A 12,234-nucleotide genomic window follows, 5' to 3' on the forward strand; every position below is an offset into this window, starting at 1 on the left:
CTGGGCAAAACTGCTGTGTCAGTCCACAGTGCACAGAAAACACCGTCCGGCCGCGGGCATCGCTGCACACGTGTGGCACCCCCTCCTTTTTGAGGATGATCCCAAAGGATTTGGCTTGGAAATGCTCCACCCGCTGACAGTGGGTACACGGAGGAAGCAGGAACAACTACAGGGAAGCATTTGATATGGTGCTTTGCAATAAAATCCAGCCCCACTACCTCCCTGCTGACTCTGACAGTGCTTGGAACTCCAGGTGTGTGACACTCACTAGGGTGACTTATCACTCATTTCCATGGAATGTTGGAAAATTTCTGCTTTTCCCAACCCTCGTTCCCAACTCTACTTGCTTCAAGGACAGATACATGCCCTGGGCAGCCAACACCCTGTGTTTTCATTTTAAACAGAACAGAAAATGAGTATGGAAGCTATAGGTCATTGCCTGTAGTTTGGCCATTGCCATATGTGGCCATAGGGGATTAGCAGACTCTTAGGCCAGCTTGCCCCAAGGTTGGGCAGCAAGGTGCCTCCATAAAATTAACTGAATTTGGTGTCATTTGTTGCCTTATTTTTTTTCCCCTAAAGAAATGTAGGGCTGCATCATACAGGTGAAAAAAAGCCCAAAACCAATTTTCACTAGACAAATATCAAAGATGCTGCTTAATTCTGAAGTCATTTTTGTGACTCCTTCAACAGAGTAGAGACTGACCAGCCCCAATTCTGAGGTCTTCCATGCTGGAAGCACTTGGCTGCTCCAGAGACACTTAAGGCTTAGTACCACCACCAAGGATGTGCCAAGAAAATGAAAAGTCATTTCCATACAAATAACCACCTCAGAGCTCCCTGACAGGTATGGATGAGGCCACAAAATAAGAGTTTTCACTACAACTGCCCATGATCCCTGCCCTCATCAGAGAGCCCATCCTAGCTCACAGATGGGGGGATTTCAGTCTCCCCTCATTAAAGAGCTGCCCATCACTCTCCTGACACTTCTGCTGAGCCCCCTGAGCAGGCTCATGATGCCATCACTCTTGAGAGTCTTTTATTTACCTGACATATCCCTATCTGCTCTAACAATTTTGAGTGCAACCACATTCCTGGGAAGGTCTCTCAAGGTACAAGCTCACTCATTATCTCCACAGCAAAATAAAATCACCTTTTCCCCCTCTCATTTTCCTCTTTTTTCCTAGTGGGAGCAAGGCTGGGGATATACCCACCATGGGAACATCCAAATTTTGGGATTCTCTGAAGTGGCAATGGATTCAGCTTCCCTGAATCCATTTTTTTCCTTCCTTCCCACAGCAAGGACAGCAGCAGGGATGTGGTACCATCCAAGCAAGTCACACACACATGGCTGAATGGATTTATCCACTCTCAGGCAGGGAAAACATCACAGCCATAAGGAAACAAACTGCAGAGAGATTAAGTAACTTGCCCAGCATTAAAGATTTAGTTTCTGGCAGAGCCTTGCAGTTAAAAACAATTTCCTTGGTCTCAGCTGAGTGCCTTTCCCTTAAATCCATCTTTCTCCCTCTAGCTCTCATTAATGAGGGAACGTGCCACCTTCCATCAGGCTGGCTTCCACCAGGGTTACTCCAGTCAGCTGCAGGATATGTGCCTGTTCATTCCCTGCTTTGCTAAGAACTGATCAGGGAGAGAAAATCAGAAATAAAAACTCCTAACTATTTCTTAAAGGTGGAAAAATGAAAAAAACCTTTGTGAGACCTGAGATAATTCCTTCTTAGTGCATCCATGAAGAGATGGCTTGATAAATTCAAGTGACCTTAAGTAAAAGCCCATCTTCACTTTTTGTCCAGTACACAGCCCTAGAAAGACAGAATGTTGCATTTTGATGGAGTTCCACAATAAATCCTAATTAAACTTCTGCATCAGTGGTCCAGGGTACAACCTCATTTAGTTGCTTCATTTGAGTTGCCTCTATTACTGGTTTAATTAAAAGGTTTAATGTTCAGATCTTTCATTATTATGAATTTTTCCTTTAAAATAAAACCCAGCCATCTTGAAAGAGAACACTCTCAGAACTGACATTAAAAATCCAGCAGCCCCTTTCTTCCAGGGCAAGCCAGGAAGGAAAGCTAAAATGCCATTTCCACAACTGGAAGATGGATTTTGTTGCTGCAATCAAGGATCTTAATGCAAAAAACGTACATGGTATGCCATGAGAATTAGAAATTTTTGTCCTTAAGATGCAGAGGGAGCCTGAGCTTACTGGCAGAGCAGTGGAAAGGCTGGAAGGGGTTACAAAACTTTGTCTGTTATTTTATTTCTGATTCAATACTACTTTTGAGCTTGACACATTAATAAGCAGAACTTGCCTGTTTAACCTGACGCCCCTCCAAAGCATCACTTCAAACATAGACACCTTCCAGCCTTGGGTTAATAAAATCACTAGATTTTTAAATATATTTTTTCCCCTTTCTAAGAGCTTTGATCTTCAAATCGTAAAAGATCTCTTCACCAAAATCTATTGTTAAAAAGGTTCCTTTGTTTGGTAATTTCTTTACATTGACATGATATAAAACAGGTCCAGAGCTCTGGGTCAGATCCTCAACTCCAGCAAACCTGCAGAGTTCAGACAGATCAGGTCAAACACTGCTGATACCAGATAAAGATGGGATCCTTCACATGTAGAATCATGAAATGGTCTGGCTTGGAAGGGACCTTAAACCCCATCTCATTCCACTCCCTGCCATGGGCAGAGACACCTTCCACTGTGCCAATCTGCTCCAAGCCCTGTCCAACCTGGCCTGGAACACTTTCAATGTGTTTCAATGCACCTTGAGACCATAAAAAAACCAAACCCAGCATCAGGAGACTGCTACCAGCAGCTTGGAAACCTCCAATACATCCCCAGAGAAGCGAACTGCCCCAAACCCAGTGAGCTGCCCCAAACCCAGCGTTTTATCACATCCTGCTCCACATCCAAACCCTGACAAAGCGACTTCAGCTGAGAACACACTCTGTGAGCCCCCAGCCCCTCTCCCACCCCACGGTGAGTGGGAGGAGGTCCCTCTCACCCACCTGTGAGACGTGGGACTGCGTTTTCTCGCTCTCGCCGTCGCCCTCGGTCTTGTCAGTGAGCAGCCCCTGCACCTGGTACTCCAGGACGTAGCTGTCGATGAAGCGCTCCAGCTCCTCGATCTCCTGGGAGCGGCTGCTCCCCGCCTCCGAGGAGGCCGATGCCACTGAGGAGCTCTCCATCCCTTCAGGGGGCACACCAGGAACACAGGGAGCCTGAGGAAGCGGGATAAAAAGACAGCGAGGAATTATTTCCCAGTAATTATAAAAAACTCAAGCAGACAAAGCCTATCGGTTGCCACGCGCAGGATGTTTTTTTGCTGTACATCTGCATTTACAATACAATTTCTAATAATCCTAGGTGGTTGCTTTTAGGGCTTCCAGGCATGCAAAAAATGTTCCATTTATGCAATATTCCTGCATTTAAGGACAACAGACATATTTCCTGGCCTCCTGCTTAAAACCCAAATTACTGAAAATCTCCAGACATATGCATGAGAGGAAAAAAATGTGACACTAAAATGTTTGATTTAATAAATCCAAAGCACTAGTTGTTCTGGATATGGGTGAGAAGCTGGGGGTAATGGACATGTCTGAGGAAGAGGATGATAACTGAAAAGCTTCTCTAGGGCAGTGGCAGTAAATAATGCTTAGCTAATGATGTGAGTGTAAACGGTCCAGTGAGGAGGTGAGACAGAGATCACAACAGAATTCACTTTTAAAACCTCTCACTGCAGAAAATTGCCTCTATAGGAGACGTAGGGGATTTATAATTCTCTTCTCCTTTCTACTTCTCCAGGGCCCAATGACTAACACAGTAAAGAAAGGAAATCACCAGTTCCTGGGCTGGGCATAGCACTGGGCTCTGCTCCCTCTGACAGGGACAGGACCCATGGAAATGGCTGGAGCTGCTCCAGGAGGTTTAGGTTGGGTATCAGGGAAAGGCTCTTCCCCAGAGGGTGCTGGCACTGCCCAGGCTCCCCAGGGATGGGCACAGTCCTGAGGCTGCCAGAGCTCCAGGAGCCTTTGGACAGCGCTGCCAGGGATGCCCAGGGTGGGATTGCTGGGGGTCTGTGAAGGGCAGGAGCTGGAATGGGTGACCCTGGTGGGTCCCTTCCACCTCAGGGTATTTAAAAATTCTATGTTTGGAAAAAAACAGGCTGTGGCCCAATGGCTTGTGGTAAATCTTATATTTCTCCCTTCCTGCAGCTGGGAGGGAGAAGACATGGGAGCTGCCAGCACACTGCAGGACACAACAGCTTCATCCCTCACCCTCTCCTTCACCAGGAATATGGGTAGTTACAGTCTGCTTTGAGACAAGCATAAAATCACTAAGCAAATCCAGAATGAGTCACATGCCATCCAGAAGGGAAGGGGAGGGAAAAAAAATCTGCTCCCAGCTCATGTAGTTTCTAGCTCCTGAACTATTTTCTCCTCTGTCACCTCTGAACAATTGTGGCATCATTTGGAAACTGCCGAGAATGAGCAGTTCTGGCCTAAGGATTTCATCTGCTCAAGGAATTATTCCCAAATGTGCCCAGACTGTCAAAAAGGCTCATTATGTAGACCAATATCACACATTAGCTCCTGAACAAAAATCATATGCCATATTAAAAAGGACAAAGAAAAAAGAAGAAAGTGAAAAAAGAAAAAAAGAAGGAGCCCCAGAGAGTGTGGAGCCCTGGAGGAGGGCATGCTTCTCCCCTTCCCACTAATTAGCACCAATTACAAAAAGGAAAGCACCAATTATCAAACAGGAAGTGCTAAAGAAGAGGTTGGGAGAATAGGAGGCTCCCATGAGTCCTGGAGAGGTGTGATGGCACGAGGCAGGGGACAAATGACAAGCTGGCATCACTCAGGATGGAGTGAGCAGGGTCAGAGGTTATCCTCCATCTCACTGGGCCACACGTTACCCAAGCCCAAAGTTTTTTTTTGTCTATTTCAGACAACACAAACCACATATCTGAGGCATTTGTGGATCTCTACTGGGAAACTCTAAAACAAATTCATCTTGTGATAGTTTCACCTCTTTCTGAAGGAAACCATCACTCAACAGGAAGAAAACTCCTGCTCTTCCTGGCGATCTGTGCCTGGAGCTAATTTCTCACCTCACCTCACCCTCAAAACACATACAAAAAAGGTTTTCAAAGAAAAACCCACATCTGAGCATCAAAGCATTTACTATCTTCCCACACTGAGCAAACAAATGCTGGTGAGAGCTCTTGATGAAGCAGTGATCCCTTGGCTCTGTGCTGGCTCAGCACCTACCACAAAGGATTCCCAGACACCAGGTACATTCCTTAATCACAACAAACAGAGATCAATCTCAGATTTGCTCTTTTTAATCACTTCCCCCTCCCCTCCACCCTACTTTGCCAAAGCACAAAGTTTGTAAGTTTTGGGGCTCTGAAAATTACCTTCCAAAACTTTCCTATCTCTGAAAGTGTTCAAGGCCAGGTTGGATGAGACTTGGAGCAACCTGGTGCAGTGGAATATGTCCCTGCCCATGGCAAGGGGGTAGAACTACAGGATCTTGAAGATTTATTCCAACTTAAATCCTTGTAAAACTCTATGATTTAACAAAGCCCATGTTGTGCTTGTTACTGTGACCATAAAAGAAGGAATCATCAGCAGAAAAAGTCAATAGATGTGCAAACTGCTTATTATAACTTAGTAATTATCAGCATTACTGTAATGTATAATTATTATTAATAGCTGTTATTAAGGGGGATCTAAATGGGGTTCTTGCTCTAGCAAGATTATACAGTTTTTTTAGCAATTATACAGTTTTATCCTTCATCAGCAAATAATAAGAACAAGCATTTTTTTATGACACTTGTAGGCTCATTCCCTTTTTCCCAAAGGTGCTCCAGGCCTGTTGAACTTGTGGAAACAAGTGGTGAGTTTGATAGGTGAAGAACAGTAACGGAGAACAAACCCGCTTTGGGTTGGGAGGCAACAGGAGAGTGGAACTTGCAACCAAAATGATTTAAGAAGTGGTGAGTCCTTGATGAGAAGACCACAGACATGCAGGACAGTGATGCATTTCCAGGTCACTGGAGGATGGCTGAGAGGGCTCCACATGCACGTCCTCCCCAGGGAGGAGGCTCCAGCCATTCCCCTCCATGCCAAAAGCTCTCCAAAATCTGGACTGCAGCAGCCTGGCAGCGCCAAGACAGGACAGCAGGGCAGCTTCCCACAGATTGTCCCCTGGGATAAGACCCACCTGCGTCCCAGCCATGCCAAGATCCCACAGATTGTCCCCTGGGATGAGACCCATCTGAGTCCCAGCCATGCCAAGGGACTCCAGCCCCCAAAACAAGCTTCTGGGCAAAAACATTACACCAAAACTGCAACCATAAAGAGATCTCCCTAAAATAATTCTTACAGAATCACTCAATCATGGAATTGTTTAGATTGGAAAGCCCTCCAAGACCATCAAGTCCATTCCCCTGGCACTGCCAAGGCCACCACTGACCCATCTCCCCAAATGCCACATCCACATGACTTTTAAATGTCTCCAGGTATGGGGGCTCCACCACTGCTCTGGGAAGCTCTGCTGGACGCTCTGGACAAGCCTTTCCATGGAGGGATTTTCCCCAATATCCAACTGAGCCTCCCCTGGCCCAGCCTGAGGCCGTTCCCTCTGCTCCTGTCCCTGTTTCCCTGGGCTGTCCCCTCCTGTCAGGAGCTGTGCAGAGCCCCAAGGGCCCCCTGAGCCTCCTTTGCTCCAGGCTCAGCCCCTTCCCAGCTCCCTCAGCCTCTCCTGGGGCTCCAGCCCCTTCCCAGCTCCGTTCCCTGCCCTGGACACGCTCCAGCCCCTCGGTGTCTCTCTTGTGCTGGGGGCCCAGAGCTGTCCCCAGCACTGGAGGTGCCTCAGCATTCCCAGAGCCCTTCCCAGCTTTCCAGCCCCTCTGCACCACCCTAGAGCTGCAGGGAGCTGGGGTGACCCAAGAGGAAGCCAGTTCTCGCTCCAATTCATCCAGACAAACCCACATCCTGACCTGCTATTACGACAACAACAGCACACCTTGCTCCTATGCGAGGTCCAACGTGACTGAGCACAAGCAAAGGAAAGAAAATAAAGAGATTGCTTTTCCCAGTGTTTTCCTTCCACGGGATGGATGTTAAGAGCTTAAAGTGCTTTTGCACACTTGATGAGTTTCTTTGAAGGTTGTGGCTTCCAAAGGCAAGAGAAACAGAAACACCACACTGTCACACACAATCAAAATGGTGAAAGCTGTAAGTAGATTTTCTTCACAACTACACAGCCAGGAGCTAATACCCACTGCCAATACCTAGGTAAGGTCATTAGGAAAAATCTCTAAAATACAGAGTTCAGGCAGAACTACTTCATGCATTGGGCTTCCTCTCACCTGAACTGAAATTCAATTATTGAAAGGTGTAACCACCTCCAAAGCCCAACAAAGGATAAGTGCCCAGCCCATCTTTCACTCAATATGGCCTCAGCTGTTTAGGCTTGACTGACTGACTGATGGCATTTAATTGAAAACTCATGTGTCTTCTTTACTTATCCTTCAGTTAAACACTAAGAAAATCCCAGGCCAATCCTCCATTCCTCCATGACTCCAAAGTGAAGTCAGGAGGAATGCAGAGCATCCTTTATGCAGAGAATATTTATTTCTCAGAAATGCCATCGCAGGCCAGCTGCTGCAGAGACAGGCTGTGACAGGCTACAGAGATATCCTGACATCCCTGAAAGCCTTTGTCTTGCCACATGGGATTTATCATCCCACAGTTTTCTAGGAACAAGAGATGCTTCCTATAAAAGGCAGCTGCAGTGCAAATTCTTCACGTACCAATGCAGCCACCTGCTTCCAGAATGTTCTTTGACAGGACATCCAGCATCCCTCTCGTGTTTGTTCTCCCTTGAGTATTTATAACAGACTGTGCTCCAGCAGGTCCCTTCTGCTCTGAGACACCTGGGACACAAACTGAGGAACAGCTCAGCGGCCCAGATTTGTCTGTGCCTGAATGGGATGATGATAAAACCAAACCAAACTGATGCTCAGGGAGACAGAGGGAAAGGCCCCAACCCTGGCCCAGACATCACATCCTCTCTCATGAGCAACCAATGACAACTTTCACATCTCTTGTGTAGGCTCCAAAACCCACCCCGCTGTTCTCTGTCCCCTACAGCCATGCTGGACATCACCTCGTGCAGGTGGAGGTGGATATCCAGGCTGAGGTGACACCCTCTTCTGCTCACCCCAGTGCCTCTCTGGGGCTGGGCAGGGAGGAACAGCTCACGGTCAAACCCTCCATCATCACCTCCCTCACACTTCCTGCTCACTGAGACTCCAAGCCAGGCTTCCCAAAGCGGCTGCTGAACCACACACAGGAGGAGGAAGTCCCTGCAGCCCCAGACAAGAGAGATGCTTTGACTATACAGAGCAGGGAGGAGTAGATAGTACAGGACAGCCCTTCTGCTTGTTATCTGCTTCTTATCAGCACCTCTGGGTCAGGTGAAACTCTCTGTGTGTCTCAACTCTGCAACCCACCAGCTCACGCTCTGACAGCAGCACAGGCACGAGGACCTTTGACTGTCTGTGTTTGGGGCTGGAACTCCTCGCCATCAGCACGGTTTGATTTCCAGCATCTCCTTTTAATGAGCCTCTTCTGCAGCAATATTTTGCCTCTCCTCATCCAGCCCTTTTCCAACAACAAGTAATTAGCAATGCGTCTTTCTCAAGCGGTGAGAGCATCTCAGAGAACGAGACGAGCAGTTTATCTTTATTGCTGGCAGGCAGCTCTCCTACCCAGCCACCCGCAGGAACAGTTACTATGGAAAATAAAAGCAACAGAGATGAACCATGACTCTCTGTACCCAGGTACTGCTGCATCTCCACAAAGCATCATGTGTCTGTCTTGGATTTGCTGCTCCAAAACCACTACCTTTCCAGACATCAAAACACCAAGCACAGAAATGTAAATTATTATACCCTGGATCTGACCCTTTTCTAATTAAAATGTAAACACCTTTGAAAAACACATGAGTGTTTACTGCTGGAGCCAGCCTTGGGCTTTTCAGATACTGATGCACCCACAGCTGGCTGAGCATTTAATGTATTTCATCATCCCTCCAGTCTCAGGCCTGCTTTCTGGTACCTGGTGATGCAGAAAAGCCCCAGTGACAGGACAGGAGCCCACCAGCTGTCACATTGCAGTGCCACTCACGAGTCTGGCACAGAACACAGCAGGCAAACACCACAGTGCATTGAAACAGAGCCATCAAAACAAACACAGAAATAAACGGAGAGAAAAAAGAGAGGGACAGACAAGTGCTGTAGAATCCAACCCAAAACAGCCAGCTTGATCCCGCAAGACAGGGAGAGGAGTAACCAGAAAGCCAGAAATCCTTATTCTCACCCAGACAACAATTTATTATGTAGCTTGCTTCCCTGCAATAAGCAACTCTTTGTGATTGGAAAGTGAATATTTTCCCTTTTCTTCTCTTTAAACAAAACCAAAGCCACATCACCTTTAGAAACATAAAATCCTTTAGTGTGTCAAATCTGTACATGAGGTTGGAGTGGTTTTCCACCAGATGGGCTTCCTTGCCTGGGGGAAGACATTACCTTTGGCTTGTGATAGATACTATCAAAAAAGGAAAGGAAAAACAGCACACAACTAAGAAAAGTACTGTCTGAACATCAAGTGAGAGGAGGTGGGTTTTTATGGGCTCACCCTGTGGTGGGATGCTCCACTACAGGGGATGTCAGGGCAAGGAGGCTGCTGGGGCATCACTGGCTGCAGCAACAACAGCAAGGAACACTCACAGATTTTGATACAAATTCTATACATGCAAATGCACCAGCATCCCTAGATATAAAATCTGAAACAGGCCATAAAAAGCCTCCAACCACCAACCCCTGAATTGTGAACAGCCTGAGTTTTATAACCTATTTTACATTGGTTCATGCCACAATCTGTGACTTAAGGCAGATATAATAGATTTCCACATTCCCCTGCTTCTACTATAAGCTAATGGAATGAGAACCCACATTACATGTTACCCTTGTTATTTTTCACCTTCACAAGGAAAATGTTGCCAGGTAAAAATATTGAACAACTACTATGAATATCCGAGGAAAGAGCATTTCACACATGCTCTTCTCTTCAGAGCTGCGCTGTTTCTCCTTGGAGAGCACACAGCATCACTCTGGCAGCTGGGCAGGACGTGATGGCTGCAGGGATGGTGCTGGAAGACATGAACCAAGGATGTTTTCCTGCCAGATGAGCTTGCACATGTGCACCATGCACCTGTGTGTGCCCTCCTGCCATTCACCTGGCAGGCTGCAATCCTCAGGCAACTAACACCTGGTTTTGTGCCCAGCCCTTCTGGCACCCCAAGGGATGAGCCATGATGCCATGGAAGCAGCAGCCAGGGTACAAAACTCTCCGTGCAGGCAGCGCTCTGCAGGCAGAGAGCACAGCCCACATCCTAAATAAAAGCACCACAACCACGAGCTCATCCATACACAGTCGCTCGCGCACCCGCGCCCGCCGCCACGCATCGTCCTTTGTAAATAACCAAAGGGAAACCATTATCGGGACAAAATCTTTTCTTTACAGGCACCCAGGCAATATAATAGGCACTTGGGCTGTGAAAAGCTCTGTAATCCTAAAAGACACATCCAACTCTAAGTTGAGATGTCAACCTGCTGAAGTAATCCATCCCACTGGTGGCTGCCCATGGGAGGGACTGGGCAGGAGCAGCGCACCCCGGTCAGCAGCAGGGCAGGCATGGAGGCCGCTTAATCCCCATTAAATCACGCCCGTGGCTCACTGGCAAAAAGCATTTTTGTGCCTCTACACCAGCTTGTAGCAGCAGTCAGAGAACATACCTTGGCCACCAGCCAAAACACTGGAGCTGCCACTCCCGGATGGATTTTATGCTAGGAGGAGCCAGCTGGTCCTCTCCTCCTGGGAATCATAGGACCACAGAACAGGCTGAGTTGGAACAAACCTTTAAAGATCATCCAGTCCAACCCCCTGTCATGGACAATAACACCTCCCACTTGATGAGGCTGCTCCAAGCCCCATCCAGCCTGGCCTTGGGCACTCCAGGGATCCAGGGGCAGCCACAGCTGCTCTGGGCACCCTGGGCCAGGGCCTGCCCACCCTCCCAGCAAGCAATTCCTCATTCCCAATGGGCCAAAATCTGTCCCTGCCCTCTGGCCCTGGGAGCCATTGCCTGGCTGCTGTCCCTGCCTGCCTTGTCCCCAGGGGCTGTGCAGCTCTCCTGGAGCCCCTGCAGGCCCTGGCAGGGGCTCTCAGGTGTCCCTGGAGCTTCTCTGGTGCAGCTGAGCAGCCCCAGCTGTGCCAGGCTGGCTCCAGAGCAGAGGGGCTCCAGCCCTGGCAGCATCTCCGTGGCCTCCTCTGCACTGGCTGCAGCAGCTCCAGCTCCTTGTGCTGTTGGAGCCAGGGCTGGGGCAGCTCTGCAGGTGGGCTCTCACCTGAGCCCAGGGGCACAGGGGCAGGATCCCCCTGCCCTGCTGCCCACGCTGGGGCTCACCCAGGGCAGGGGGTTCAGGCTGGGGCAGGCCCAGCTCTCACCCACAGCACCCCCAGCTCCTTCTCCCAGGGCTGCTCCCTCCACTCACACCCAGCCTGGGTTGATCCTGGGGCTGCCCTGACCCAGGTGCAGCTCCAGCACCTGGCCTTGTTAAACCTCATGAGGTTCCCATCCTTAAGGATTCTCACCTCCATCCCAATCAACTGCTTCTTCATCACAGCTTCCCCTTTTTTTGGAAATGAAGCTCTTCTTTGCAACAAGAATAGGGACAGGAGAGCCTCTAGTGCATCCCAAATTCAACATCTCAGGAAGATGAAATAGGAATGAGGAAGCAACATGCTTTTTGCAACAGCAGCCACCTTCTGCACTATCGAAAGCAAATTTTCTGTGGGTTCCTGTTGCTAAAACCAAAGGGAACAATCCTTCCCAGCCTTGGGTATGCTGCTGGTTGGGATGGGTTAACATGCAAAGAGCATCACCTAAGGCAGCTCTCACACCTTGAGAAGATCACAGAATCATGGAATGGTTTGGGTTGGAAGAGACCTTAAACCTCATCTCATTTATGTCTTGTGCAGGGACACCTTCCACTGTCCCAGGTTCTCCAAGCTCCATCCAACCTGGCCTTGGACACTTCCAGGGATCCAGGGGCAGCCACAGCT

At 48.4% G+C, this 12,234-nt stretch overlaps 1 protein-coding gene across 4 annotated transcripts in view; it reads right to left on the bottom strand.

Annotated features, from left to right (window-relative positions):
- Positions 1-12,234, bottom strand: part of CTIF (cap binding complex dependent translation initiation factor) — a 146,477-nt gene that overhangs the window by 116,713 nt on the left and 17,530 nt on the right. For all 4 annotated transcript variants that reach the window (XM_064735870.1, XM_064735869.1, XM_064735868.1 and 1 more), the window contains exon 2: positions 3,040-3,252. In XM_064735870.1, the coding sequence (XP_064591940.1) occupies positions 3,040-3,219 (180 nt within the window). In that variant the 5' untranslated portion in view covers positions 3,220-3,252. The remainder of the gene's footprint in view (positions 1-3,039; positions 3,253-12,234) is intronic.

This window comes from Zonotrichia leucophrys, chromosome Z (genome assembly GCF_028769735.1).
Source record: "Zonotrichia leucophrys gambelii isolate GWCS_2022_RI chromosome Z, RI_Zleu_2.0, whole genome shotgun sequence".
Taxonomy (NCBI): Eukaryota; Metazoa; Chordata; class Aves; order Passeriformes; family Passerellidae; genus Zonotrichia; species Zonotrichia leucophrys.